The 27,508-nt window shown below is 44.4% G+C and overlaps 1 protein-coding gene across 14 annotated transcripts in view; it reads left to right on the plus strand.

Moving 5' to 3' along the window:
- Positions 1-26,871, plus strand: part of LOC125748800 (triple functional domain protein-like) — a 101,153-nt gene extending 74,282 nt beyond the window's left edge. For 7 of the 14 annotated variants that reach the window (XM_049025424.1, XM_049025431.1, XM_049025433.1 and 4 more), the window contains 26 exons: positions 197-296; positions 1,556-1,805; positions 7,415-7,692; positions 8,595-8,765; positions 9,220-9,306; positions 10,271-10,366; positions 10,935-11,083; positions 11,763-11,829; positions 11,938-12,041; positions 12,857-12,926; positions 13,045-13,134; positions 13,226-13,318; positions 13,549-13,599; positions 13,759-13,836; positions 14,242-14,433; positions 14,635-14,815; positions 16,831-17,495; positions 18,082-18,332; positions 18,927-19,065; positions 19,223-19,250; positions 19,368-19,530; positions 20,589-20,710; positions 20,886-20,964; positions 21,726-21,926; positions 23,205-23,343; positions 24,364-26,871. In XM_049025424.1, coding sequence (XP_048881381.1) covers positions 197-296; positions 1,556-1,805; positions 7,415-7,692; positions 8,595-8,765; positions 9,220-9,306; positions 10,271-10,366; positions 10,935-11,083; positions 11,763-11,829; positions 11,938-12,041; positions 12,857-12,926; positions 13,045-13,134; positions 13,226-13,318; positions 13,549-13,599; positions 13,759-13,836; positions 14,242-14,433; positions 14,635-14,815; positions 16,831-17,495; positions 18,082-18,332; positions 18,927-19,065; positions 19,223-19,250; positions 19,368-19,530; positions 20,589-20,710; positions 20,886-20,964; positions 21,726-21,926; positions 23,205-23,343; positions 24,364-24,906 — 4,387 coding nt within the window. In that variant the 3' untranslated portion in view covers positions 24,907-26,871. Of the gene's footprint in view, positions 1-196; positions 297-1,555; positions 1,806-7,414; positions 7,693-8,594; positions 8,766-9,219; positions 9,307-10,270; positions 10,367-10,934; positions 11,084-11,762; positions 11,830-11,937; positions 12,042-12,856; positions 12,927-13,044; positions 13,135-13,225; positions 13,319-13,548; positions 13,600-13,758; positions 13,837-14,241; positions 14,434-14,634; positions 14,816-16,830; positions 17,496-18,081; positions 18,333-18,926; positions 19,066-19,222; positions 19,251-19,367; positions 19,531-20,588; positions 20,711-20,885; positions 20,965-21,725; positions 21,927-23,204; positions 23,344-24,363 lie in introns of those variants that run through there. The other 7 variants (XM_049025430.1, XM_049025439.1, XM_049025438.1 and 4 more) reach the window with 4 other exon arrangements.
- Positions 26,872-27,508: the final 637 nt, after the last annotated feature.

The raw sequence follows: 27,508 nt of genomic DNA on the forward strand, positions 1-27,508 counted from the left end.
TGACCTGCTCGCTTTAATACTGGGATTCTTAAAGTGCCCTCTGCCAAAAAAACTGCATTAACAGCTTTTTCTCTTGTCTAATGGAGTAAAATGCAATAAATGCCAGGTTTGCTTATTATTGCAGGTTTTTTTCTGTTGAGAAGCACCTTTTACCTGCAATATTAATATTCTGAATATTTTATAACCAAACCTGCAGGGAAGGCGAGGACCTGGACAGTCAGGGTGATGCTAGCAGTCAGCCAGACACCATCTCCATCGCCTCCCGCACCTCCCAGAATACCCTGGACAGTGATAAGGTAAGTGATCCCCTCGAAACCACATCATCACTAGGTGGCGCTCTAGCTGAACCCAATGCCTGAGGATTGGCTTCAGGGTGTAGGACCTCCCACGGGCCCTGAGGTGATTCCCAAGGTCATGCGTTTCCCGGTTTAAGCAGGGAAGAAAAGGGTGAAGGACCTGGGAATCTCACCTGATCAGCAGGGTGCTGTGGTCGGTCTGGTTCACCTTCTTTCAGGTCTAGGTAGTCTGAAGAGATGCAGACTGATAAATAAAAAATATACTTCTTAATGCAGCAATTCTTCTTTTTGTCCTGTTCACTACTGTTAGTTTTGCTTTTGCACAGTTTTGTGGTTTCTACGGATATAATTGTTGCTTTGCCGATTGTATACTATATTCTAATTAAACTGAAACTGGACGTCTTCCAAAGGGTAAAATCCGCAATACAGATTCTCAAAATTAACACCTTTACAACCGTGACCATGAACCGCCGTCCCCGATGAAAGACGGACCTGGATGATGTCAAGATGTGGGAGCTGCGCCTTTAAGTCTCGCGGAATCAGTCTGCTCACCGTGAGATCGCTCGCTCCCTATAAATGGGCGTAGTGACGCGTCGGCAATGTGTGAGTGTGTCGGGACCGCTCCAGCTCTGCTCGGCTGCCGCCCGTAAGCTTGGAGACGCAGCGTAGACGCAGATGGGAGGATACACCATCTCCCAGTTTCTGCTGCCTTAGCATCCCTCGAGCTTTAACACCGGATCGGTAGCAGCTCTGACCCCGTCCAAGACGCGGTCGCACCCCGAACCGCGTACAGAGCCCTCGGGAAGCTTGCTGTCGGGGTTTGGGCATGAGAGACTGCAGCCCGTCTAAGAGGATGGAGACCAAGAGTGCGGGTCCCGTAGCTCAGCTGCTGAGCTCCTTAGCACTGCCTCCACATCAGTGGGTACGTAGGTCTCCACGGAGGCCAGCCTGTGTTTGCGTTAATCTCGCTAATCTACCAAGAAGCATCACAGTCGTAGGAGGCATGCTCTTTCCCTTCGATTTAAAGCTTCCGAATGGAAAAAAAGAGCTGTTTTGCATTTCCTGTTCAGGTTCATCTAAAATTGACCTTATTGTCACATTTTATCAAGGAACGAGAGAGTGAGGTTTGCTAAAATGTACAGTGCAGAGTAATCTGGCAATGTACCCGCAGTCACAGGGATGACACTGATGTTGTGTTTGGAGTGATGTTGCAGTCATGAGTGAGTGTGGTTTTGTGTTTCCCTCCCCTTCTTCCCCAGCTGTCGGGCGGCTGTGAGCTCACTGTGGTCATCCACGACTTCCTGGCCAGCAACGGCAACAGCAACGAGCTGACGGTACGGCGCGGCCAGACGGTTGAGGTGCTGGAGCGCCCCCACGAGCGGCCCGACTGGTGCCTGGTGCGAACCACTGACCGCTCGCCCGCCCAGGAGGGCCTGGTGCCCTGCAGCGCCCTCTGCATCGCCCACTCCCGCAGCAGCATCGAGATGGAGGGCATCTTCAACCACAGAGGTATGTCACAGCTCGTCTCATCTCCTCCATGACCATCAGGCAGCGCTGGTCTTTCCCGGCTTTCGGTGCGTATTCTGACCATAGAGTCTGGCGGAGTGTAGCCTCTTCTGAAACCAATGGGTCATCCCGACCCAAACCTCAACCCTAACCTATCAGTTAGACATTGGAATTAACCCGCTGAAACCCTAACCCAGACTTTAGAGACATTCTCGGTTGCTGGGGTTGTGCTTGTTTATTTTCCCCTTCTGTGCCTTGTGCTGGTCTGGTCCTGTCTTCACTGGCAACCGAATGTGGAGTTAATCCAGCTGGGGCGTGGGCACTGTCTCCACGACAGAACCGTAGGTGTTGAGCTGCCAGTATTTGTTAGGGCTGGTGATTCATCACAGGTTTACGTTTGCCTGAGCTGCTCCGAAGGTTCCACCCGGAATCCTTTCCAGATTCTTAATCGTGGAGCCATGCATCACTAGGAATCCTTCTGGGCAGAAAGATACATCCACGGCACATACCTTTGTAGACCTGATACAGTCCCGTTTGGCAGGACAACCCGGAGAGGAAGAGAGGGACTGGCATGTAAACACAGCGTGTGTCTTCACTCCCTTTACAGCTTCCTGTGATTCAGTTTTGCTTGTCCGTTTCGCGTCTTTCACAGTGGAAACCTGAGTGAGGCTATATTCTCAGCGCAAGCTGTGACCTGGAGAGGGAGCAGATGCCAGGTGACACCTGACAGCACCCTGGCGATGGAGGAGGAGAAGGAGGAGAGCTGTAAAATGCCCCCTCATCATCCTTATAGGAACCCTTCCGATCAGATTGAGAGGCACATCAGGTTAGGGTTAGAGTTAATCACGGAGGAGTCAGAGTGTTTCAGACAGGAAATCAATTTTTGGGGGGCAGGGTTCCTCCTGTTCTCATCCACATGTCAGCTGAGGCGTTGGAGTCTGGATTTCCTCTGAAATCGCTCCGTGTGCCGTGCTTCTGTGCCAGTGCTTGGGAGCCTCTCTTTTCTCTCTTTCTTTTCTTAAACGGATTGGGAGAGATCAGTGTCCAGATGATGGGTTGCCTTTGTCATATCGTGGATTAAAAGGCTTATATGAGCCTCTGGGTTTCTGCGAGACACTGTCTGGCAGAGCTGACCATCCTCTCGTTGCTCGGCAGCTGCGTAATACAAACGACATGCCTCTCAACTGCTTGTTCGTAAGATGCGCCCATGTACAGTACTCCCCATAGACGCCTGCCTCCCACTTTAATCTCCATACCGTGTCTGTGCCTGTCCAGTGGTCAATACGAGAAGCGGTCATGCTTAGCTTGTTCACCTTGCTCTCCGATTAACTCCGCATCAGCTGGCTTGTTTGTGCCATTAGACATTAAGTCAGCATTACGCAGTTTTCAAGTTTATAATGGACCTCAAACTTAAGGGAAAATGTCTGCAAATATACATCAAACAGCACGAGGCATCACGCCTCCAGGCTTGGAGTGTAGTATGACCTGCCTTATGCCTTTTGTATCCTAGAACACGTTTTACATTGTATTTATTCTGCAGACACATTTTTCTAAAATTACGTGCAGTCGAGGACGAATCCCTGGAGCAACTGGGGGTTATGGGCCTTGTGCATGTGCCAAACCGTACTGTCGACCCTGGGATTTAAACCTGCAACCATCCAATCGCAGGCACGGCATCCTAAGCAATGCTCACTGTTGGAGAAGCTACTTATAAACTACTTTTCAAGCTACAAGCTACTTATGATTAAAAGTAGCTGAGCTACAGCCAAGCTACTGTTTAATATAATAGTTAGCTACAAGCTACAGAGAAGAAGTAGCTAACTACATCGAGGCTATTTCATCCGGTAATATATAATATTTGTGCTGTATGATACTCTTAAAGCAAATTAATTAAAAATAAATGTGAAACATGATGCTAAAAGTAATATGAAAAAATATATTTTTTTATGTAATGTCAAACCACAATAATGTTTCAAAAAATTTCTTTTTTGGTGCAAACCAAGAGTACTGCAGAATTACTGTGTGAAAATTAGAAGGGTAACAGCAAAAATGATTTTGATAATCTGTCCAAGATCCTAAGTGCTCCTGTGCATTTTAATGAAAGTGTCATTAGTTTGTTATTGTTACACAAACGGATACGAATGTATACTGTACTGTGAGCCCGGCGAACAGTAGCCTGAGCAACCAGGATGGAAGCTGTCATACAGTCACGCGGGGCAGCACTTACTCTGCCAGGCGCGGAAATAACATACGGCTACAGCCACCCTCGGGCTCCGCCGCTCTTGGGCATGTTTCATGATTGTCAGTGTATTATAAATCTAATGGTTTTATATCTTAATTAATATTTTTCATGTTTAGTGTTTTACTGTTTATGCATAAAAATTCACACGACAAAAACGCAAATAGCATTTTTGTTGATATCAGCAGCTGTCTGCGATAACTTCGTCAAAGTCGTGCCTAGATATTCATGGATCACTTAAAATCTGAAGCATTCTTTATATTAGCTGTAACATTCTCGGTGTTACAATGATTTGGAAACATCTACCGCATTATCTACTCCGTTATTCATTCTGAACACATGATATACATCAGAATTATACTGAAGCGGTGGGGCCAGAAAAGGGTGGCTGCAGCCATACCGCGGTACTATCAGAGCCACACAAACACAGTGCATCAGTAGCTGTAAAAGAATAAATAGTCACTGGAAAAGCTGCAGCATTTTAAAAGCAGCTGCACTACTAATAAGCTTAATAAGTAGTTAAGTTAGTAGCGTCGCTAATTGTAGTTAGCTTCTCCCTAGCACTGGATTGCACCTTCTTCAGGGGATAGGTATCTTGAGGCTGTTACGGTAATGTAGTGTGCTCTAAGGAGTTGTCGGGTCACTGCAACCATGGTGTCCTGAATATCAAAACACTGCGAAAGATTAGCTAAATAATCTGACTCGTCTTGATTGGATTCACAGCACAAATGCGACATGGCTGAGGGAAGATCTTTTTGTACAAACGTCTGATGGGCATTGAGCTTGTTTAGTAAATTTGCTGCGTATCCAGCCGTCCTCAAAGTGCCTGCACACTTCCTCCTCTTTTGCCTTTTGCTGAAACCTATTGAACTAATTATGCTGAGTGACAGCAAGAGAGCATAATGCTATCAGCGTGTGTTGGGTTCACTGGCGTGAAGGCTGGCAAGATACAGGAAACAAATGACAAGTTGACAAACAAACGTGTTAGCATTGTTAAATAAAAGCATTGCTGATGACTTTTGAATAAGCTGAGCTGAATTACTGTGGACAAGTATCTGAATCCCTCGTACACCTAAACACAGATAAACACCCGTCACACTGAATGTTAAAAAGCCTTTGACCAGGTCTCCCTGCCCGCACTCTTTCTCTGATCCCACTGTCCTTCAAAAACAACACCGTCAGGACATCAACCGTAGGCTCCCGCGACTTGGTGACGGTTACAGCACCAACCTCACCACAGGCTTGGATTAGAGGTTGTCATCTCGCGACATCGTGTCACACTTGTGGTCAGGGTGTTAATCTGGAAGCGTGTCGAAAACTGTCCTGTCTGCCCGGACCCTTGGGGTCAGAAACAATGGAAATGTTCTGTGGGATGCTAGAAGATGCCTAGGTTCTCAGTTGGTAATGAGGCAGTTAGGATCTAATGCTTTTACATACAAATTGACTGATGTACGTATTCCTAGATATACTTAGGAAGAATGGCTTTGTAATATGATATGGAAATATGGAATTATTTATAAAAAATAGTTTTTTCACACTGCCTTATATTGCTTTATCAAAGGTACGAACAAGTTATAAATTGAGGAATTAATTGCTTGTGTCTATAGTGACATACATGAGTATTATTTTTTTCATGTTACTGCCTATTGAATGCAATTGTGAGACTGGTTAGGTTTTATAATTTTACATTACTGCGGTTTAAGTGAATTTTGGTCTTGTAAAAAAAACTGCTCTGTTCCGAAACCACTTTATTGTTCTGTAAAAACAACTGTGAAAGCAACCCATCCATCCATTTTCCAAACCGCTTATCCTACTGGGTCGCGGGGGCTCTGAAGCCTATCCCAGAAGCAATGGGAACAACCCAGGATGGGGGGCCAGCCCATCGCAGGGCACACTCACACACCATTCACTCACACATACACTCATACGCGCAATTTAGCAACTCCAATTAGCCTCAGCATGTTTTTGGACCGTGGGGGGAAACCGGAGTACCCGCAGGAAACCCCACGACGACATGGGGAGAACATGCAAACTCCGCACACATGTGATCCAAGCGGAGACTTGAACCCGGGTCCCAGAGGTATGAGGCAACAGTGCTAACCACTGCACCACCATGAAAACAACCCTGAAAGCAACCTTTTATAGATATTTTCAGTTCTTCTGCCACAATCAAGCCATAATTTTGGCTGTCATGTCTTTTGTGTCTTAGTCAATCACTTCTGAGCTGAGTTTAATTAGCAGAATTAACGTCATCCTGTTACAGCATTAATGATCAGATGGCATTCCCAGCAAAGTGTCCAAGACATTTCATTGCATTTATTCAGAATGATATCCTCCGTAGTACTGTTACACTTTCCCTTTCCATTTCTTAATTTTACCTGTCATTCATTCGCCTACATTCTTCTCGAAACTGGCACTGAAATCATGTGTGATTTTTATCATTCAGGCACAAATGCTTTGCCATTGCATAAATATTTGTTTGTACAGTATGAGCGAGATTTCATTTGTTTGCAGATGGACGTTGAGAGGGAGTGAAACAGCCCGTTCCTTCAAATATGCACAGCAGCAGGATTCAACAATTAGAACAGTACAGGCAAAACGCTAAGCACTCCACTCCAAAGCACCATGATGTGGGCGTGGCCTGTTTTTGGCAGTTCCTGGTGGCCAAGAGCACGGCTTCCACCGAGGCCCCCAGCAGCGTCTTCTGCCATTAGACATTAAACCAATTTTATCGATGGAAATTCGCGGTCTGAGGCTATTGAGCTTAGCCTCGGCTAGCTCATGGCATGACTATGGTGTGTAACGCACCTACTCTAGAGATCCCGTACCCTGTAAGGCCACAGAGAAGCTGGTTTCCAGGACCAGAACCCATGACATCACCTCCCAAATATATTCACTGGCCCTCCCCGGGAAATCAGCTCTCGGCAGGAGTACCACAGTGGCTTTTCTGTCTGAGATACGAGCGCTTCAGAGGCGTGTGTTATTATAGTGTGCAAGTGATTTTTATCCATATCGCCTTTGCTTACTGAATTAACAGCGCAGTTTGTGTTCATCAAACGTGAAGAATTGTGCTGCACAGACAGCGTCTTGACTTGTGTCGCCCTGAAAAGGCGTTTGTTATGCGGGCAAAGTTCACGGGACACCTGCTCTGGCTCAGATGCTTGGGAGTGATGGTATCTTCTTCGCCAGACATTTATGAAGTGTGAGTGTTTCCCTATCAACCGGAGAGAGACGTGCGAAAACCGCGGTACAGTCACAGACACCTGATTTAATCATTTCAACACGTCGGCAGGTTGTTTATGAGGTACCGGCTCTTCTGAACACAAACAGCGACGCTGGTCTTATCCTGTGGGCGTCCCTGTTCCCTTTCCAGATGCCCTCTCTGTCTCCACCAACGATGTGAGCACACTCCCGGCGGCGCACGGTATGGGCTCTCACAGCCTCCCCGGCACCAAGCGGCCTGGGAACACGCTGCGTAAGTGGCTGACCAGTCCGGTGCGGCGACTCAGCAGCGGCAAGGCCGACGGCCACGTGAAGAAGCTGGCGCACAAGCACAAGAAGAGCCGCGACATGCGCAAGAACACCGATGCCACGTCCCTGAAGGACTCCGACGACAGTGCAGCCACACCCCAGGATGAGAGCATGGAGGAGGTCTGCTAGCCAGTGCACCTCCCTCTCCCTCTCTCTCTCTCTCTCTCTCTCTCTCTCTCTCTCCCCCCCTCCCTCCCCCCCATCTTACTCACTGCCCTCTGTTTCAGCCCCCCCTCCATGGTACCATAATACATTTAAACTTAAGCTTCTTGGTAAATCTCAATGTTGATAGTTAATGAAGACTTTTGCCTTCAGAAACCTGTGAGCACAATATAGGCTTCGCTTTATCACCGAGCTGCTAATCGAGTGTCGCTCACAGAAAGTCTTGGGACACTTGCTTAATTCAGCAGAAATATTACAAACTTATTGGTTTTATACCAAAAATCATTACTTTAGTCATTTGTTTACAATATATAATATCTCACATTAGAAACAACCAGTAGTTTTAAGTAAAGCATTTATTTCAAGTAATAAGTTCTGAGTTAAAATGTTCATTGGCATCAGTTTCATTGGGTGCGTTTTAATTAGTAACACCTTTTAAAAAAAAATCAAACACCAAACATCAGTGTTTAGTATACTGTACTTTTGGAGCCAGTGACTACAGTTGCAGTTAATCGTAAAATGGCAGGAACAGAACTAAATGAATTAGTCAAAAGAATTATGACACTTAATAAAAAGAAAATGTCTCTGCAGAAGATATGTGCTGGTACATTAAATATTGCTTGTCAATGGACTTTTGTTATAAAACCAATAAATTTGCAGTATTTTTACTGAATTAAGTGCATGTCATAAGACTTTCGTGGGCACCGTATATCCTAACAGTCCAGTTACAGGCTTTCTGTTCCTCTTAGGTCTCGGTAAAGGCACATGCCAGCATTTTAATCAGAGGCGATGATGCAGAGAAATGCTCGTGCTCTTCCAATGGCCCGTCTTCTTGAACCCCCTCCGTTTTTATTCCGAAGCGCGTGAGGAATGAAGGGCTCAGCAGTGGGACACTGTCCAAGTCGTCCTCGTCTGGGATGCAGAGCTGCGGGGAGGATGAGGGAGAGGAGGGGGCTGATTCGGTACCCCTGCCACCCCCCATGGCCATCCAGCAGCACAGCCTGCTGCAGGCGGACCCCCAGGACGACAAGGTGGGCAGAGGCGCGGATGTCGAACGCATCATCCTGCAGCGCCTTAAAATTCCCGACTCTGCACAGTTAACACACGTCACTGCTCTTTCCGCATTTTCTTTATTGTAACATTATCTTATATCTTCTTTTTGTTCTTTCTTTCAGTTTCATTACCTTTCCATGTAGCTTTCCGGTATCGCTCCTCTCCGCCCTTACTCCCCCTGGTGTCTATCGGCTTTCTTGTTTTTACCCTGATATTTCAAGATGATCCTAATACTAAACCAAAAATCCTGTGGTCGTTAAGACAGAAAGTGCCTTAACTGAGTCCTAACCCTTCGTAGGATCCTAACCCTAATCCTCTGTCCCTCTCTCAGCCCCCTCCCATCAAGTCAAAATTTAGCCAGTTTCTTGGCTAAAATCTAATGTGCCCAGTTCTCAGAGCCCTACCCCAATCCTCTTTGACCTTTCCTGTCAGTACCCACGCCAGCTTGTAATTGGCAGCCAATACCTGGTGATGCTCGTCCCTAATTGGACGTTTGGGATGTCAGATGACACTACAATGGTGAGGCATTTAACATAACTACTTATGATGCACTCTTAATATATGCGTGCTCAAGCTTTGCACTCTTTTAACATCATTAACGTCATCATAACTACAGGCTTGAACATAAAATATTATAATATCACATATAATAAAACTTTTCCTCCAAACGTTAAACCATTTAAAGAATTTTTATTCTAAAATAGTACACCCCCCCCCAGCATTTAAAAAGAATACTAATAAATAGATAAAAACTCTGATTGTATGTTTCATCGATGTAGAAGCCAATAACGTAACAACTGCCGATAACGTTGTAACAGCCAGTAACATAATAATTGCCAATAACGTTGTCATTTTTCCATTCTTAATGTAATAAGTTGATAATCTAATAGCAAACCAATAATGTAACACCTTTTCTGAACCAATAGCAATAACTTTTTGCCAATGATTAAGTTAATTAAGTTATTACATTGTTGGCGTGTTACTACATTATCAACTTTTATTACATTAAGAACGGAGAAATTTATTATGTTACTGGCATGTAATTACGTTGTTGGTAAAGGTTACAGAATGGCAAATGGCTTGATATGTCACAGATTATTTTTACTCTTCTAACTGCTGTCTGGTGTCCCGGTCACTCTTCCACCCTGTTCACTTTTTTTTTTTTAACACTTTTAAAGTGATACTGTGTGTCATCGTGTTGCTCCGTTTCACTTGCATTCGCACGTATAAAAGAGAAGACACAGAAAGATCAACCCGTATCCGATTGCAGGTCTCATCTCTCGGTTTCTGGTAGACATTTTTTAATGGCTTATACGGGACTTGACTTTGCTTAAATGGGGGCAAAAACCAATAATATGTTTAATCCTTAAAATTGACTGTCATTATACTCTGAGTATGGAGCGACCATGTTTATCAGCCCACCGAACTGCTGGTGTGACTTGATTTTTCTAATATTTTGTCCCCTCTTCCGTCCCCAACGAAGACGTCCTCCCGCGTATCCGTCCGTCCCTCCAGCTCGGAGACTCCGAGCGCCGCTGAGTTGGTCAGTGCCATCGAGGAGCTGGTGAAAAGCAAGATGGTAAGATCTGGGGAAACTCAGGGACATTCGGAGGGGGAGTGGCATAGCCGCGGCAGTCCTGTGGCGGTCCTTTCGCCTTCCCAACACTCTCCTGACGTAGCTGTGAAAATGTAACGCCCTCCGTGAGTGTGAATCAGCCTACCAGCTGCTCCTTTTAGCCCGAGCCGTTTGCTCTCATTCGCCTCCTTGTTACTGAGCAGCTTTTCTCAAAACAGCAAGAACTAGAACGTCAGCAAGGTTTCTGCTGGAGTTTATCGCTCTCTACCTTGGTATTTCCTACTAGGATGGATAAGTGATATAATATGAATTTTTTGAAGTTAGTAGGGCTGTGTGATGTTTGCAGCACAGAAGGTTCAGGTTCCTGCGAGCAGTTGTGGTGGTACATGCTGTCCCATCTACTAGCTTGACCTCTAAAGTAGTGTTTCACCAGGCTGGGCTGCGGAGACCCCCAGACGGTCCATGTTTTTACTTCCGAGGACCAGTGTTTGCCCCGAGGACCGGATTGGATAACACTGGTATAGACACAGGTGCCTTGGTCCAAGGTTCTCATGAGCACCTCTACCCTCAGGCCCTGGAGGACCGCCCCAGCTCCCTGTCCGTGGAGCGTGGTGACAGCAGCAGCCCGTCCTTCAATCCCTCCGACAACTCGCTGCTGTCGTCGTCCTCGCCGGGGGACGAGGCGGAGGAGCGACGGACCAGCTTCCTCAAGAAGCGGCAGTGCGTGTCCCTCCCTGTCCCACTTCTGCATCTAATTTTTATTAATGAACGTCCAGCCACATTTGTGCTGGATTATACTAAGCCTGCCAAGTCCTGAAAAGTGTTACTTGTTTAAATCTTCTGCACAAAAATATTTAAAGCAATGCTCGCCAATGCTGCTTCTGAAAATCTACCTCTATTATTTCCATTGTGTCATAAATGACCACTTCATGTTGTACACGGTCCCATAATGAACAGCTTAAAGAATAAGGTAAAAAAAATACCATCCTTTGGGACTTTGCGGGCTCCGTAGAATTTCCTTTTATGGTAAAAAGAGAATTTATATTTGTCTGATCACGTATATGTCAACTGCATGACAACCAAGAATCAATATCCAAAGAGCTTGCTAACAAACTGACATTGTACTCTAGAGCAGAGGTCTCAAAGTTTTGGCCCACCAACTGATCTTCCATTTTACAAAAAAGTGTATTGATGTTATATCATTTTTCTTTAAACTCAAAAATAGCTGATGGCCCCATCGGGAGTAGACCTCCTACCCAGTGGCTCGCAGGTTATTTGAGTTTGAGACCCCTGCTGTGGAGTTTCTCAGTAAACACAAAGTGTTGTCAGTGTATAAACAGGTCAGCAGGCTCAGTGGATCATCGTACAAGTGACATAGCTCTCCTTCCTGTAACCACAGCTATGTCCTGCTGGAGCTTGTTGAGACGGAGAGAGATTACGTCCGGGACCTCGGCTTCGTTGTGGAGGTCAGTTTTTCCTTGTACCCCATTTACTAGTCAGTCCTTCCCTTTGCCTGTCATCTTCAGCAATGCACCTCTTTCCTCTGTGCCATTGTCATATCGTGTCTCCCCCAGGGCTACATAAGGAAAATGAAGGAAGAGGGGGTGCCAGACGACATGAGAGGGAAAGACAAAATCGTGTTCGGCAACATTCACCAGATATACGACTGGCACAAGGAGTAGGTGCCGACCACACTGCCTGCAGGGAGCAAATGTACAGTTATCAGAGAAAGTCTTAATTGTGTAGCAAATGTATTGGTTTTATGACAAAAATCATTACTTTATTCATTTTCAAAATATATATATCACATTAGAAACAACCAGTGCTTTCAAGCAAAACATTCAAGTAGTAATAAATTGAAACTCAAATTATGGTTCTAAAACAGATGTTCCGAGTTAGAAAGTCCATTGACAAGCAGTCGCATTGGGTGCTTTTTAATTAGTGACACATTTGCAGTAACATAAAATACCATATATTTGTGTTTAGTATCCTTTTGGGAGCCAATGACTACAACTGCAATTAAGCAAAATGTCAAGAACAGAACTGAATGAGTCAGTCAAAAAAATTATGAAAATGCAGAAGATATGTGCATATATGGTAAACATTGCTTGTCAATGGACTTTTATTATGAAGCCAATAAATTTGCAACATTTTTACAAAATAAAGCAAGCATCCCAGACTTTCTGTGAGTACTGTATGTGTTCTGTTTGTGATTGTATTCCCCAGTCAGAGCATACATATGGTTTTGGCACCAGTTCTTCACAGCCTCAGACTCTTGATCTCATTAGCAGGATAACTCAAGAAGTATTTGTCAGATCTTTTTCAAACTTCACAGAAATGTTGTATAGGATCAGGTCTGGACCGCTTTCATTTTGAGACCAATCACACAAAAATTGTAGCAGGTGATGGGACTGTTCCGGGAATAAATTGTTGCCATACCAACGGCACCTAGTTTTGTATATTTCTCATTCCCTGAATCTCCTGGTTACACAGCTTCTTCCTTGGAGAGTTGGAAAAGTGCTTGGAGGATCCAGACAGGCTGGGGAGCCTCTTCATCAAACATGTGAGAAAAAGCAACTGCATGTACTGTAGCTGGGACCCTCCCCATCCTTCTGCCGTTGCCATACCAACCTCTGGTAATGTGCATGCGTACGCATGAACTGTGAACCTTCATCTTGCAGGAGCGGAGGCTGCACATGTACATAGTCTACTGCCAAAACAAACCCAAGTCAGAGCACATTGTGTCGGAGTACATCGACACCTACTTTGAGGTGAGAGCTGCAGGTCGCTTTCCTGTGCCTACCTTCGGTCCATGCCGGCCTTCCATGTTTTTGCTATTTCACGTCATGTTTTTGTCTTCAGGACCTCAAGCAGCACCTTGGTCACCGTTTGCAGATCACAGACCTGCTCATTAAGCCGGTACAGAGAATCATGAAATACCAGCTCTTACTGAAGGTCAGTGTTCTTCAGATTCTTAGACAGGATACATTGCATTTTTAATGTTACTGTGAATGCTGGTGTCAGGTATTATCCTATAAAGTTCTGTATTTTTGAGATGTAACAGGTCATTAATCAGTTATAACCATAAAATGTCAAATCTTTTTCACATCAATCGTCTTATATCTCTCTATTAGTTTGAAAAGGCACTTGAGTAATTATCATGTCTGTATTTTTTTCTGTTTAAGGATTTCTTTAAATATTCCAAAAAGGCTGGTGTTGACACAGCTGAGCTAGAGGTGGGAGGCTTTCACTTTTTTTACCGTTAATTTTTAACAGTTGTGCAGTGGTTGCCGTCGTTGGCAAAAGCAGGCTTGCATGGAATATGAGTTTTGTCTTTAATATCGGGAAAATTCAAAGACACTCAAGGGTTTGTTCTCATCAAATCCTTGCTGCAGAAAGCGGTGGAGGTCATGTGCATCGTACCGAAAAGATGCAACGATATGATGAACGTGGGTCGGCTTCAAGGCTTTGACGTAAGAAGCCCTTCTATTCCTCTCATTCTTTTGGAGCGAAAACACTATTGTAAATCTCTTATGCTACTTGTGGGAATTTTCTGAGTTTAATCTGCCCTCATTGGCTAACTCGTTTTGGAACAAACAGAAGGTATACAGGTGGAAATGATTAAGCATGCATGTTCTTCAGGCGTTGCTTTTTAATAGTAATGGGGAAGCAGATTTAGTCAAACACATTATCAGTCATATTTTAATGTAATATATGTTTTATTGTTATAATCATTATGGTCACTTGACTATTGTTGCCATGGTTACCCCAAAGTCTTTCACCGGTGGTGTTTTTCTTTTTCAAAATTGGCTCTCCATAGCCCAATTCTCCCCCGTTGAGTAGAAGCTCTCTGTGAACCCCCCCCCCCCCCCCCCCAGGGTAAAATCGTGGCCCAGGGCCGGCTTCTGCTCCAAGATACCTTCATGGTGTGTGACCAGGATACCGGCATCCTGGCGCGCATCAGGGAGAGGCGTGTTTTCCTCTTTGAGCAAATTATCATCTTCAGCGAGCCCCTCGACAAGAAGAAAGGCTACTCCATACCCGGCTATCTTTTCAAGAACAGCATAAAGGTTCACAAGATCACCCATTTTTGCTAATTTTCTGTTCTTGTCTGTTCTTTCTGTTATCTTCTGTTCTTTCTGTTTCAAGACTAGATGTCTGTCACTTGTTACATACTTCGGTTGCATAGAAAATGGCAGTCAGAGTCCCCACAGAGTGTACTTTCCTACCCCTACATTCTCCTCCAAGGTTGCTCTTATCTGTACGCACAGGTCAGTTGCCTGGGTTTGGAGGACAGCGTGGATGGAGACCCTTGTAAGTTTGCCCTCACATCCAGGTCGTCCAACAGCAGCATGGAGCACTACATCCTCCTCTCTGCCAACCCTGGAGTGCGCCAGGTTTGGGTCCACCAGATTGGCCAGATCCTCGAAAACCAGCGCAACTTCCTTAATGGTAAAGGGCTGTCCGTTCCTGATCTAATGAAGCAGTAACCTAATTTCAAACTCCTGTTTACCACTTCGCATTTACACTTGCATATTTAGTCGCTTTAGTTCGAAGCAACTAAATATAATAGACACTTTTGTCCAAAGGGAAGTATAAGTGAGGAAAATGCATTGCAAACATTCATGCTCTCAAGGAGTCAGCTACGCATAAGTGCAGCTAGGCTAAGCTTTGTAAGCTGTAATTGGAGCAGGTGATACACAACAACTAGTTACCTTTTACCAAAGTAAGAACCTAAACTACTCAAGGGCCAGAAGCACAACAGAAGCGGATTTAAAGAACGTGGCGAAGGATCAGGTCAGTAGAGGAGTTCATGGAATGGATGGGTCTTGGGGCATTTCTTGAAGGTGGAGAGGGTGTATGATGACCGGATTTGTGAGATCACTCTACCATCAGGGAACCACACAAGAGAACCACCTGGAGTAGCACTTCTCACATGGTGGGGGAGTCTCTAAGCGATCATGGTTTGCTGACTGAAGGAGGCGAGGTGGAACATAGGTCTTGAGGAGACTTTTGATGGAGATGGGTGCCTGTTCACAGAGGTGGAAAGTTCAGGTTCAGAAAGTACAAATCCAGACCAAGATCTTCTTTCAACCAACCAGTTGATTATGACGAGTCACAGTCACAGAGAACTCAACTGGTTGGTTGAAATAAAATCTTAGACTGGATTTGTACTTTCTGGACCTGAACTTTCCACCTCTGCCTGTTCATTGAGTGACCTGTAAGCCAGTTCCAGGGAACTGTGAGCACCAATAGGGAGTCAAAGACAGACATGGAGGGGTGTAACATGAGAACATTTACATTGAACAAATATCAAATGTGCCCCTGCCTAGTAAATCATCTGTAGTTGTCTGATAGCATTAGCTGGTAGACCTGCTAGTAGACAGTTGCATTAGTTAAGTCGCGAGGTAACAAGTGCCTGGACTGGAAGCTGTGCTGCATATTCAGAGAGAAAATGCCTGGTCTTCATGATTTTATAAAGGGTAAATCTACAAGATTGGGAGACACTTATGTGGCAATCCTTGATAGAGACCATGTGGATGATCCATACTGAACAGTGATTTCATGATGGATGGATGGATTACCAGGGAAGACAGGAAGCTTGGTCTTGGAAAAATTAAGCTGGAGGCAATGATCCTTCATCCAGGCTGCAATATCACCTGGACATGCAAATATCCAAGTGGAGACCATGATGTTATCAGGAGAGAAGATCAAGTAAATCTGGATGTCATTGGGTAGTAGTGGAAGGAGGAGCCAGGACAATCTGACCTAGAGAGGCAATATGAAGAGAGATAGTAGACAGGACCAAGGGCAGAACCTTGTAGAACACCGCTTGCAACCTGATGTGATTTGGATACCTCTGCCTTCCAAGCAACTTGGAATGGTCTATCTTGACGGGTATGAGTCAAAGCAGTGCAGTACAGTTCCCGCGATGCCAAGACGAGAAAGAGTGACCAAGAGGATTTGCTAATTATCTGTGTCAAAAGCTGCAGAGAGGTCTAGCAGAATCAAGACAGGTGACTGGAATGATATTGTGGCTCTCAGTGTCCATTGAGGAGGGCTGTCTCATTCGAGACTCCAGGCCATAACTCAATGGTAACTGGTTTAACCTGGTTCAGGACGTTACACGCTCAGTCTGACTATTGCATGGCACTTAAATGCCTGTACAATAAAGAAAAATAGAACTTACATTGCTGCTGCAGCGGTGTAGCCATGTGTGAAGTGTAAGGTGTTGCAATTGTATGAAAAACAGGAGGTGACACGGTGCTTTGGAAATGATGGTTCTACCCATTCATGCATAGCATGCACACATCCCATTTAGTGTGTTATGCAACATTGTGGGATGCATACAAGGTGAGACTGGTGCTGATTGATTTAATGGGGCATCTTTACACTGGGCTTGAAGGTGTCATATCCGCTTCATTATATGTGTAAAATCAGCTCTATCCCTTGCTGTGTCCCCACAGCCTTGACTTCTCCCATTGAGTATCAGAGGAATCACGTTGGGGCAGTAGGAGCAGGCTGTCCCAGCAGCAGCTTCCCAACAGGGGGCACCAGTGGTTCAGGCATAGCCCTGGGGGTCAACGTGGCCGCTGGCTGCCGCTCCAGGCCCTCACGGATCCCACAGCCGTCCCGCATCCCCCAGCCTGTCCGCCACCACTCACCAGGGGCCGACGGGCCAGACAAGATGTCAGGTATGTCCTCCCTCCACCCCACAGCTGTGCTACCAGGTCATGAAACAGACAGCCAAGAAGCAGAGAGAAGTTTCCCAAAGACGAAGGCTCCGGTGTCCCTGCCCGACACAAAGTCAACCGAAAACAGCCTTGGGGTACCTCACGAAGAGCTACTAGGCCTCTTACCCCGAGCTGCGGTCGAGCCATTTGATCTCACTAAACCCGGTGTCGGAAGTGCAGCCCCCCTGCCCAGTTTGACACAGCCGTGTTCCAGCAAGGAGGCTTTTGCCCCAGGCAGCCCAGCCCAGAAGGGCACCTCATTCTGGGGCACTTTGCCGGTCGCCCCTGTGGGTCGGCCAGTCTCCCTCATCCTCCCCTCTCCGGCCAAAGATGCTGACCGCCTGAGCACCTGCTCCTCCACCAGTGAGCAGTCAGTACAGTCAAGCCAGAGCAATGGGGTAAGAGCCACACTCAAGGCTCCTCAGCATCCTCTGTACTAACTCCTGCAATGTCCAGAAGGAGGCGCTGCACCAAATGTGCTGAACCCAACTGACTTGCCTGCGATCTACGTTCTAATTGCCTTGGCTGTGCTCTCAGTGCATATTAAAAAAAACTTTGCTACTAACTTTTAATTGCTTTTCTTAGTTTTCTGGACAGAGATTTACTTCCTTCTTGTGTAGTCCTCACTTTGTACCTACAGCCTTAATGGAAATAACTTCAGATTATTCTGGAAGCTTGGTGTCAGACTAAGACTTCTCCTCTGGACTTGTCCTTTACTCCCTGTGGAAAAGGAAAACTTATTGACCTGGTTGGTGAACCTGTTGCCTAATCTCTACCACGTGAGCTCTGCTCTGCCCTTCGCTCGTGCTAATTTTGTAGTGCCTGTTCTTGATACTCTGTCTTCAGTTACCCTTGTCAGTAGATAAACCTCTTACGTTTTTCCGGTTTTGTCTGGAGATCTCGTGTCTCAAGCCCAAAGCGTGTTTCATGCTGTTTATGGTAGACCAACGCCGACCTGCTCCTCCTACTTCTCCCCTCGTCCAGAGTGAAAGTAGCAGTAGCAGCAGCAACATCTCCACCATGCTAGTGACGCAGGACTACCAGGCCGTGAAAGAGGATGAGATCAACGTCACCCAGGGAGAGGTTGTCCAAATGCTAGCCTGCAACCAGCAGAATATGTTCCTTGTGTTTCGCGCCGCCAATGAGCAAAGCCCTGCCGCCGAGGGCTGGATCCCTGGCTACGTGCTGGGCCATACCTCCATCATCATCCCCGACCTCCCCGAGGGAACCATCAAGTAAGGGCTATGAATCCAGCTACGGGTCGGCTTTGGGTCGTCCATCATGGCTTGCGTTCGCTGCAGGGCATATACTCTCCAATTCACATACAGAGTCAGCTTTTGAGTGACATTTGAACTCCAGAGTAGCTCAGGGAAACCTGAGAGAACACGGTAAATACACGGGAAGAACATGCACATAGAGATCACATTCTTTATCGGTTGCGCCCCTGCTGTTACATCGTAGTTAGTAGCTACTAAAAAATATTGTCACACAGAATGATGTTTTCAGTATGGATGGCCAGTGAATATCATTGTCTAATTTGACCGGACCCAGCTCACTGTTCCACATGTTTGTTGAGTTAGGGTTATACACAACTACCGATTTGTTTTCTCTATATTTGTGAGAAGTATTTCAACCACAGCTGTAATGAAATCTATAACGTGCCATCAACAGCTTGTTCTCTACAAAGCCAAAGTTGTTTTCTTGAGGTCACAGAATAAGTTTTCTCTGGAAAACAGAAGCTGTACTTAGACACGAGAACGGCATTTGTCATGAGATGGAGGGAAGCGGATTCCGCTAAAATGCCTTGACTAGTGCTAATTCTTTTGGAGCAGGAAGTCATCATCCTGGCACACGACACTCCGCCTCAGGAAGAGGATGGAAAAGCGAGAGAAGGAGGGAAAGAGAGAGAAGCTGGAACCCAGCTTCAGGAGGTCCCGGGATGGTTCAGCCAACAAAGTGTCTGTAAAGGTAATTTACAAGAAACCTGATTTACTTATAAACCTGATAGCTTAACTGCTCTAGTAGTTTTTGGGGATATGCTTTTGCCTGCGTTTTTAAATAATAAAATACATTTAAAAATGCAGTATTCTTACTATATTCATTCATTGTCTTGCTTTGCTTTCAGCTTCTAAATCCCAACTACATCTACGATGGTACGTATAAAAACAGTTTATCCGACAATGCTATGCTTGCTAACACCCTTGTTAGTTAACAACATTCTGCACAATTTGAAGGTTTCACAAGGTCACACCTCTTTTTTTCTCTCTCAGTTCCCCCAGAGTTCCTCCTGCCTCTGAGCGACGTGACCTGCGAGAGTGGGGAGGCCATCACTCTCCGCTGTAAGGTCTGCAGTAGACCCAGAGCGGCCGTCACCTGGAAGGGACCCGACCAAAAGACTCTGAGTAACAAAGGCCGCTTCAGCACCATGTGCAGGTAACACCCAATTCCCCCAAGCTCATTACAAATACCGCAATGCTGTAAACGTTATAGCTGGTATGGGCATAGAGTCGAAGAGCTAGACTTCAAAGAACCTTACAGTCAGTCCTGTTACAATACTACTAATGCGAAAAACTTCACATTCAACTAAAGTCGCATACTAAAATATACATATCCAGTGGGAAAAACCGGGTTACTCGAAAACGTAGTAATTTACGACCAAACAAAATACATTAAATAAAAATCACGGTGATACAAATGGGCAATAATATAATTATATACATTTTAAGTAGGAAATGATAATATATTCATAAATGATATCGTAAACATCTCCTATGGGTCTTAAGAGTCAACTGCTTCGACCACGCGTGCTAAACTCGCTAACTTGTCGATTGCCAAGAATCGGGAGTAGTACGGCACAGCCACCGTGCAGCCGGGCACTGGAGGCAACATGGCTACGAAAAGTGAATTTAAAAATTCTCTGTGATAATTTGTCAAATATGTTTAGGATGTAAGACCTGTGCAATGCGTGGATGTACAATAAGTTCAGTTCTTTTAGATTTCAAAACCAGTTCGAACTGATTCACTGAAAATAACCGGTTCAAAAGGATTTCTGCACAAATCAGGGTAGCTGTCTTTGCATGCCAGCAGTGTTTCTCGCTTTGTAGTTCCCTTAGTGCTTTTCTCTGCGACTGAAAATAGTGCAAATATAAATGCAATGTATTGGACTTCTGTAATATATTAATCGCATTATAACAGATTCGTGCTGTGATGTCACACGTTGTAACGGGACTGACTGTACCTTTTGTTGGGGCTCTTAGTTACTTAAATGTGAGTGAATCCAATGTCCCAAATGATTCAGGTCAAGCGTTTTAATATAGGTGTCAATTCTCATCAGGTTCCATATAGGATTACATACAAAATTTATTTGTGACTTATGCCTGATTTGCTTGTTTCGGTTAGGTTTTATTCAAAATGGTGGCCACATTGTGTGCGCAGCAGGTCTCTGTTTTAGTAATCCTCTACCTCCCTGCCCCCCCCCCCTCCCCCAAAAGTGATGCTGGGGAGGCTGAGCTTTGTATCCAAGATGTGTCTATAGAAGACGACGGCATGTACACCTGCGTCGCCGCCAACGATCTGGGCACCGTGTCAACGTCAGCTATCCTCAGAGTCTTAGGTGAGAGGCACTAGCCAGCCAAGACCCAGTGTCCCTGAATGCCTCAGGGCCTCCCAGTGAACGTCTCAGGAAATGCATGCTTTGTCAAAAACAGTGGAACAACTGTAATACAGACAGAGTGAACAGTAAGTCATGGTTAAAAGAAGAAGAAAATCAAACCCCACTATGATTTTAGGTACATCCAGTGACGGAGTCAGAGTCACGTGGAAGGACAACTTTGATTCCTTCTACACTGAGGTCTCAGAATTGGGGAGGTAGGTATCACTAGTCTGTCAGTCCCTAGTCCCCAGTTCCCTTTTGATTATGGTCCTTTGCATTCTCTGCTATGTGTAGTTGTCTGGGACATTGACTAAAGCAGCTGACTCTGTGGGGCCCTGCCCTATGACATCAGGATTGTGGATTGTAGTGTGCAATAATCTAAACCACCGTGGAGCATGAAAACAGGCAAGAAGTGCTCATAGTCTGCCTGTTAAAATTAAGCTTTATTTGCCATTTGTAGAGGTTTTGTTTTGGTTCCCGCACATTCCATTTTGCTGTCCTTTTTAAGATATATAGGTAACACTATACTTGACGGGGCTCAAATAATATAGTATTATACTATTACGTATGTATTAATTAACCATAAACTAAACTGAACTACTGAAGGAACAAGTAATGAATAACACAAGTGAAATATTGATGTCATGCTAGTTCATCATTGAATCGTGATGCATCTTTTATCCTAAGTAACTATATTTGTTCATGATTTGTTCATAATTTGTACTTCAGTAGTAACTGAGCTTACTGAATATTTGTCAAGTGACATGTTACCGACATATGCTCTACAAATGAGAGTAAAGCTTGGGGTCTGAGTGCAAGGTCAGCTGTCCATCTGGCATCCCAGGTTAAGGACTCAAAGGAAGTGCTTACTCTGCTGAGCATGGGATTTGAACCAGCTACATTCCAGTCACAGGCACAGAGGGCTCACCCTCTGAGCCACAGGATGTTCGTCCTCAGTCCTCTGCTGTCTCTCCAGGGGCAGGTTCTCTGTGGTGAAGAGGTTCGAGCAGCAGGGGACGCAGCTCTCTGTGGCGGCCAAGCTGGTCAACAAGAGGCTGGTAAGGCGTGACCAGGTGACCCGCGAGCTGCGTCTGCTGCAGCTGGTGCAGCACCCGCAGATCCCTGGCCTGCTGGACACCTTCGAGACGCCCACCAGCTACGTGCTGCTCCTGGAGATGTAGGTGGGGCCGCCCTGGTCCACATGAACACACTATGTTACACTCCACCACGCGGATGCTGGACGTGTACTATGCAGGTTCACGGCGACACAACACACATTCAAAGATAGGCAGTCTGCATGTTTAACCTCTGCTGTCAGTGTCACTATATTCATTATATTCCATTGCAAACTGTCATGTCATCCAGGGTGGACCCTGTCTCATCCCCTGTCTCGTCCCCTGTTTTTTTTCCATCTCATCCCTTGTCTCGTCCCATGTTTTGTCCCCTGTCTCGTCCCTTGTTTTGTCCCCTGTCTCGTCCCTTGTTTTGTCCCCTGTCTCGTCCCTTGTTTTGTCTCGTCCCTTGTTTTGTCCCCTGTCTCGTCCCTTGTTTTGTCTCGTCCCTTGTTTTGTCCCCTGTCTCTTCCCCTGTCTCGTCCCTTGTCTTGTCCCCTGTCTCGTCCCCTGTCTCGTCCCTTGTCTTGTCCCCTGTCTTGTCCCCTGTCTCGTCCCCTGTATCTCCTGGGATAGGCTCCTCACCACAACCCTTAAGGAAATAAGGGACAAATTTTTAGTCTTATACTGTACCTACCACAGATAACCTGTGGGTCACATTTGTACCTGCTGTTTCTTGCTAAGCTTGGTTCCTTTGCCTCCATGACAGCTTTTTGTCATTGATTCCTTTGCTGCAGGGCAAACACACACTCACGCACACAGTACTCACAGAAAGTCTTGAGACACCTGCTTAAGTCTGTAAAAATATCGCAAATATTCGGTTTTATTTTTAAAAGTCGTTATTCAGTTACAAAAAATACATATCACTTTAGAAACAAGCAGTGGTTTAAAGTAAAACATTCTTTTCAAGAAATAAATTGAAACACAAATTATAGTTCTAAACATTTTCATTTGCAAGCAGTCTCCATTGTGTGCTTTTTAATTATAAACAGCTTTGCAATAACATCAAACACCAGATATTTGTGTTTAGTATCCTTTGGGAGCCATTGACTGCAGTTGCATTTAATAGCAAAATGGCAAGAACAGAATTGAATGAGCCAGTCAAAAAATTGTGAGACTTGGTAAAAAGAAAGTGCGGAGATGTTAAACGTTGCTTGTCGATGGACTTTTGTTACGGGACCAGTAAATTTGCAACATTTTTACAGAATAAGTCAAGCATCCCTAGACTTTCCATGGGTGCCATATATTGCAGTATCTCAGCAGGACTGACATTTACACAAACATGTCTGTCCTTTTGGCAGTAATCCCCCCCTGCTCTGACCTCTGGCCCTGTCTCCTCCCAGGGCCGATCAAGGCCGTCTGCTGGATTACATTGTCAGCTGGGGAGATCTCACAGAGGACAAGGTGGCTCTGTACCTGAGGGGCATCTTAGAAGCTTTGCAGTACCTGCATAACTGCAGAATAGCTCACCTGGACCTGAAGGTCAGTATGCTTTATAGTATGGTTCATAGCAGGGGTCCCCAAATCTTGTCCTGGTGGGCCAGTCTGTAACATAGTTTGCAAATTGCTCAAACACACTTTATTCAGCTCATCAGGTAATTTCCAGGTTTAATTTGTGTGATTGAGCAGGGAAATCTGCAAACTGTGTTGCAGACCGGTCCAACAGGATCAGATTTGGAGAACCCTGGTTAAAACTATCTTTCACACCATTGTGATTTTCGAGGTGAGATGCTCAGAAGATGGATGATATTGGCTATGAATGAAATGGCATAGATTACAGAACAGTACAGTAATACAGAACAGTACAGTAATACAGAACAGTATAGTATACAGAACAGTACAGTAATACAGAACAGTATAGTACACAGAACAGTATAGTATATAGAACAGTATACTATACGGAACAGCATAGTATTCTGAACAGTATAGTAATACAGAACAGTATAGTACATAAAATAATATAGTAATACAGAACAGTATAGTATACAGAACAGTATAGTAATACAGAACAGTATAGTAATACAGAACAGCATAGTATACAGAACAGTATAGTACATAGAATAGTATAGTAATACAGAACAGCATAGTATACAGAACAGTATAGTACATAGAATAGTATAGTAATACAGAACAGTATAGTATACAGAATAGTATAGTCACACTGCGCTGGCCCCTAAAGAGAGACCCTTAACACCCTGAAAAGAGCCCCAGAGGTGTCGAAAAATGGGCTGAGCCTGTGCTTCATTCTCACCTGCATATGTATATGCCCCAAAAGAGAGGAAGATGGAATAGGAACTCTTAGAAATAGGAATTCATAATTTACTTTGCTTTAAATTTAAATTTCATTTAAGTAGCATTTTGTTTTGCTTCAAGTAGTGTTCCCTTCCTTGCTCTGCACATGTTAATGTCCTTGCCTTAACGTCCACTTTCACATCTGGTAATTGAGTCCTCATGTGAGGGTATATCTTGTATAATTGCCTGCCCTTCCCTGTATCCCACCAGCCTGAAAATGTTTTGGTGGACCAGATGTCCGGCCAGCCGGTGGTCAGACTCGTGGATTTCGGCGATGCGGTGCAGCTGAGCAGCAATCCCTACATTCACCCGCTGCTAGGCAGTCCCGAGTTCGCTGCCCCTGAGCTGATCCTGGGTCAGCCGGCCAGCCTGGCCTCAGACATCTGGAGCCTCGGGGTCGTCGGCTACGTCATCCTGAGCGGGGCCTCCCCGTTCCTGGACGAAAGCCTGGAGGAGACCTGCCTCAATATCTGCCGGCTGGACTTCAGCTTCCCAGAGGACTATTTCAGGAGCGTCAGCCGTGCAGCCAAGGACTTCACCTGCTCGCTCCTGCAGGGCAGCCCATCCAAACGGCCCTCCGCGGCCCTCTGCCTGCAGGACCCCTGGCTGCAGCCCGGGAACTATGGCAGCACAGAGCGCATCGACACATCCCGGCTTGTCTCCTTCATCGACCGGCGCAAGCACCAGAACGACATTCGGCCCATCGGTGGCATCAAGGCCTTCCTTCCCGGTCGAATCCTCCCCCAGAGCTGATGTGTGGCACAAGCGATCTCATCCTCTTTCATCTGCCTGGCAGATTTTAAATATCCTGGCGCGATTCAGTCAGCCTGCTCCACGCTGACGTGATTCCCCTTTCCAATATACAACAAACTGTCAGATTACAAAAAACTTAATACCTTTATGCTGGATACCTGCAAAAAAAAAAAACCTTAGTCATGGTTTTTAAAAGGGCAATTTGGAATTAACTAGCATGGTGGAGAAATGCTGCTTCTTTGGAGATGAAAACACAGACAATATCCTTTTAGGCTACTTATGGAGAAGAAAAAGCAAACCTCTTTTCAACCAAACTCCTTTTGTAAATAAATACTGTATAGGGAAGACCCTCGTGTGCAAACCATTTGGATCTGACTCTCAGCTTTTTAATAGCCCGGCTTGTTTGATTGAATCACTGCAATTAGGGGAAAAAAACAACTGCAGTTACAGGTTTCAACTTCTGCTAATCCAGTGTTTGTACTTGAAGACAAATGTATTTTGCTTTTACTAGAACAAAAATGTGTGGCTCAGAATTAAGACGTATCGACCTTATTTTGTACAAAGATTGTATCTGATCGGTTTCGTTTGAAAACTGTTCATAGAAGCAGGAGTCAGGGACAGATTTCTGTGGATGTGGAGAGTAGAGCGACACTATTTAATGCTGAGCTTCTGGAAAACAAAGGTCATAATCGCATACAGTTTATGCCCTCGTTGTGTTTTCATTAATATTATGTGCAATGTTGCAACAACTTTGTCGTTTTATGCAACTCTTAATGAAGACTTCTATTGAACCTGTAATAAATGTATAGAAAATCAACATAATTGGTACTGCAGACTAAACCGTCGTTTGTGCTGCGTTTCAACTGTAACCTCGTTTGATTCAGTATTATTTCCTAGAGATCTCTATGTTGATTTCTTGGACGGTGAATTTCATTTGGTCTGTATGGCACCTAGGGTTTGACTTTTCATTTTGATAGCTTTACCAAAGTTTTAGAGTTTCTTAAATTGTAGTTTTTGTTTTGTTTTGGTTTTTTTTCTGTATGACATCATGTTAACTTAAGTTATGAATGCCATAATGAACTTTGGGAAGTATTGTTTACATTTGTTTCACATGCTTTATTTATTTTTGTAACAAAGTTGCATATAATTTGCTTTTCATTAACTTTTTATGTCATCTACTGCAAAAAAAAAAAAACGTCATTGAAGTGTAATTTTACCTAATTTCAAGTAAATTATTATAATGTTAAGGTTGTCATTCATCTGAATGTGAGTGTTTTGAGTGAGTTAATATTGGAGAAAAATAAGGCCTTTTAAGTTATTTATACAAATAAGCCCAAATATTATTTGTGAAATAAAAAACCCAGAAATTCTATTATTAAAAAATGGACTTTACCAGTCAGTACTAATGATATTTATGCTAGATTCCAACTGCTATAGTCCTTGAAGGAGCAAAAAAACTAATTTTGACCCTTCAGTTGGTTAGAAAATTGTGAAATGCAGATGGTTTAAGTGCCGGTTTATGGGGAACAGCAGAGGGGAGACGAGGCAGAGGTGTAGCCTGAAGAATGTTCTCCTTCCTTGCTGGAAATGTAACCCATTGGATTTGTGTGTGTGTGTTTGTGTGTGTGTTTGAGTGTGTGTGTGTGTTTGAGTGTGTGTTTGTGTGTGTGTGTGTGTGTTTGAGTGTGTGTTTGTGTGTGTATGTGGCCCCATGTTATGGATTTTATTTATATTTATCATTACAAGATAAAACTGTACAGGCACTGATAAACACCAGACATGGCTGGATGTGTTTTTTTCCTTTCAACCTCATTGTTTCTTTTATGTTCTATGATTTCTTTTTTAATCTTTTGACTTGTTTTTTGCATGTGTATTCTATGTATACAGGTCATGGGTTTACACTAATTGTCTTGTAAATATTTTATTTTGCCATCAGTTATTTTAAAATTTAACATATGCAACAGACTTGTGACTGCTCTCGTTTTATTTTTATTTGGTCTGTTTTATGATTTATATGCAGCTCCCATGTGGAAATGGAGCGAGGATCTTTTACTGCTTAGAACAAAACAATATTTAACAATGGCATGATATTTAACAAACAACACTGGCTGGTAAGTATGAAAAAGCTGAACGCTTTTCTGCTGTCTTGTTTCGTTTTATCACCATCGTGGTATTATTATAAGTTAGTGCCCACTGTATGAAATGATCGTGTTTTACAGCATGTGCTTTATTTCAGAATTTCAAATATATTCATCTTTTTAGTTACCTCTTCAGTTAATACTAAATTTCAATTAATTTAAGAACATTTTCATCTCAAGTCAGAAGTCTATTAGGAGCTCAATAATATCAGAATAGTCACAGACTACAGCTGAGGAGTATTGAATTGGAAGGCAGTGCCTGAAGCATAACTAATACTAGGAATGTAATTGGTTTTCTTCTGCTTAGACACACAGAGAAACCTAGGTTAACCATTAAACTATGATTTTCCTGCCAGAAAATCAGAAGTTATGCAGTTTTCACAGACATAACGTTTGTCGTTTTATCTCATGGTTCCCTTCTATGTGAGGTACATTGACTCCCATGGAAGAGATTTTACTACACT

Source organism: Brienomyrus brachyistius, chromosome 9 (genome assembly GCF_023856365.1).
Source record: "Brienomyrus brachyistius isolate T26 chromosome 9, BBRACH_0.4, whole genome shotgun sequence".
NCBI classification, from domain to species: domain Eukaryota; kingdom Metazoa; phylum Chordata; class Actinopteri; order Osteoglossiformes; family Mormyridae; genus Brienomyrus; species Brienomyrus brachyistius.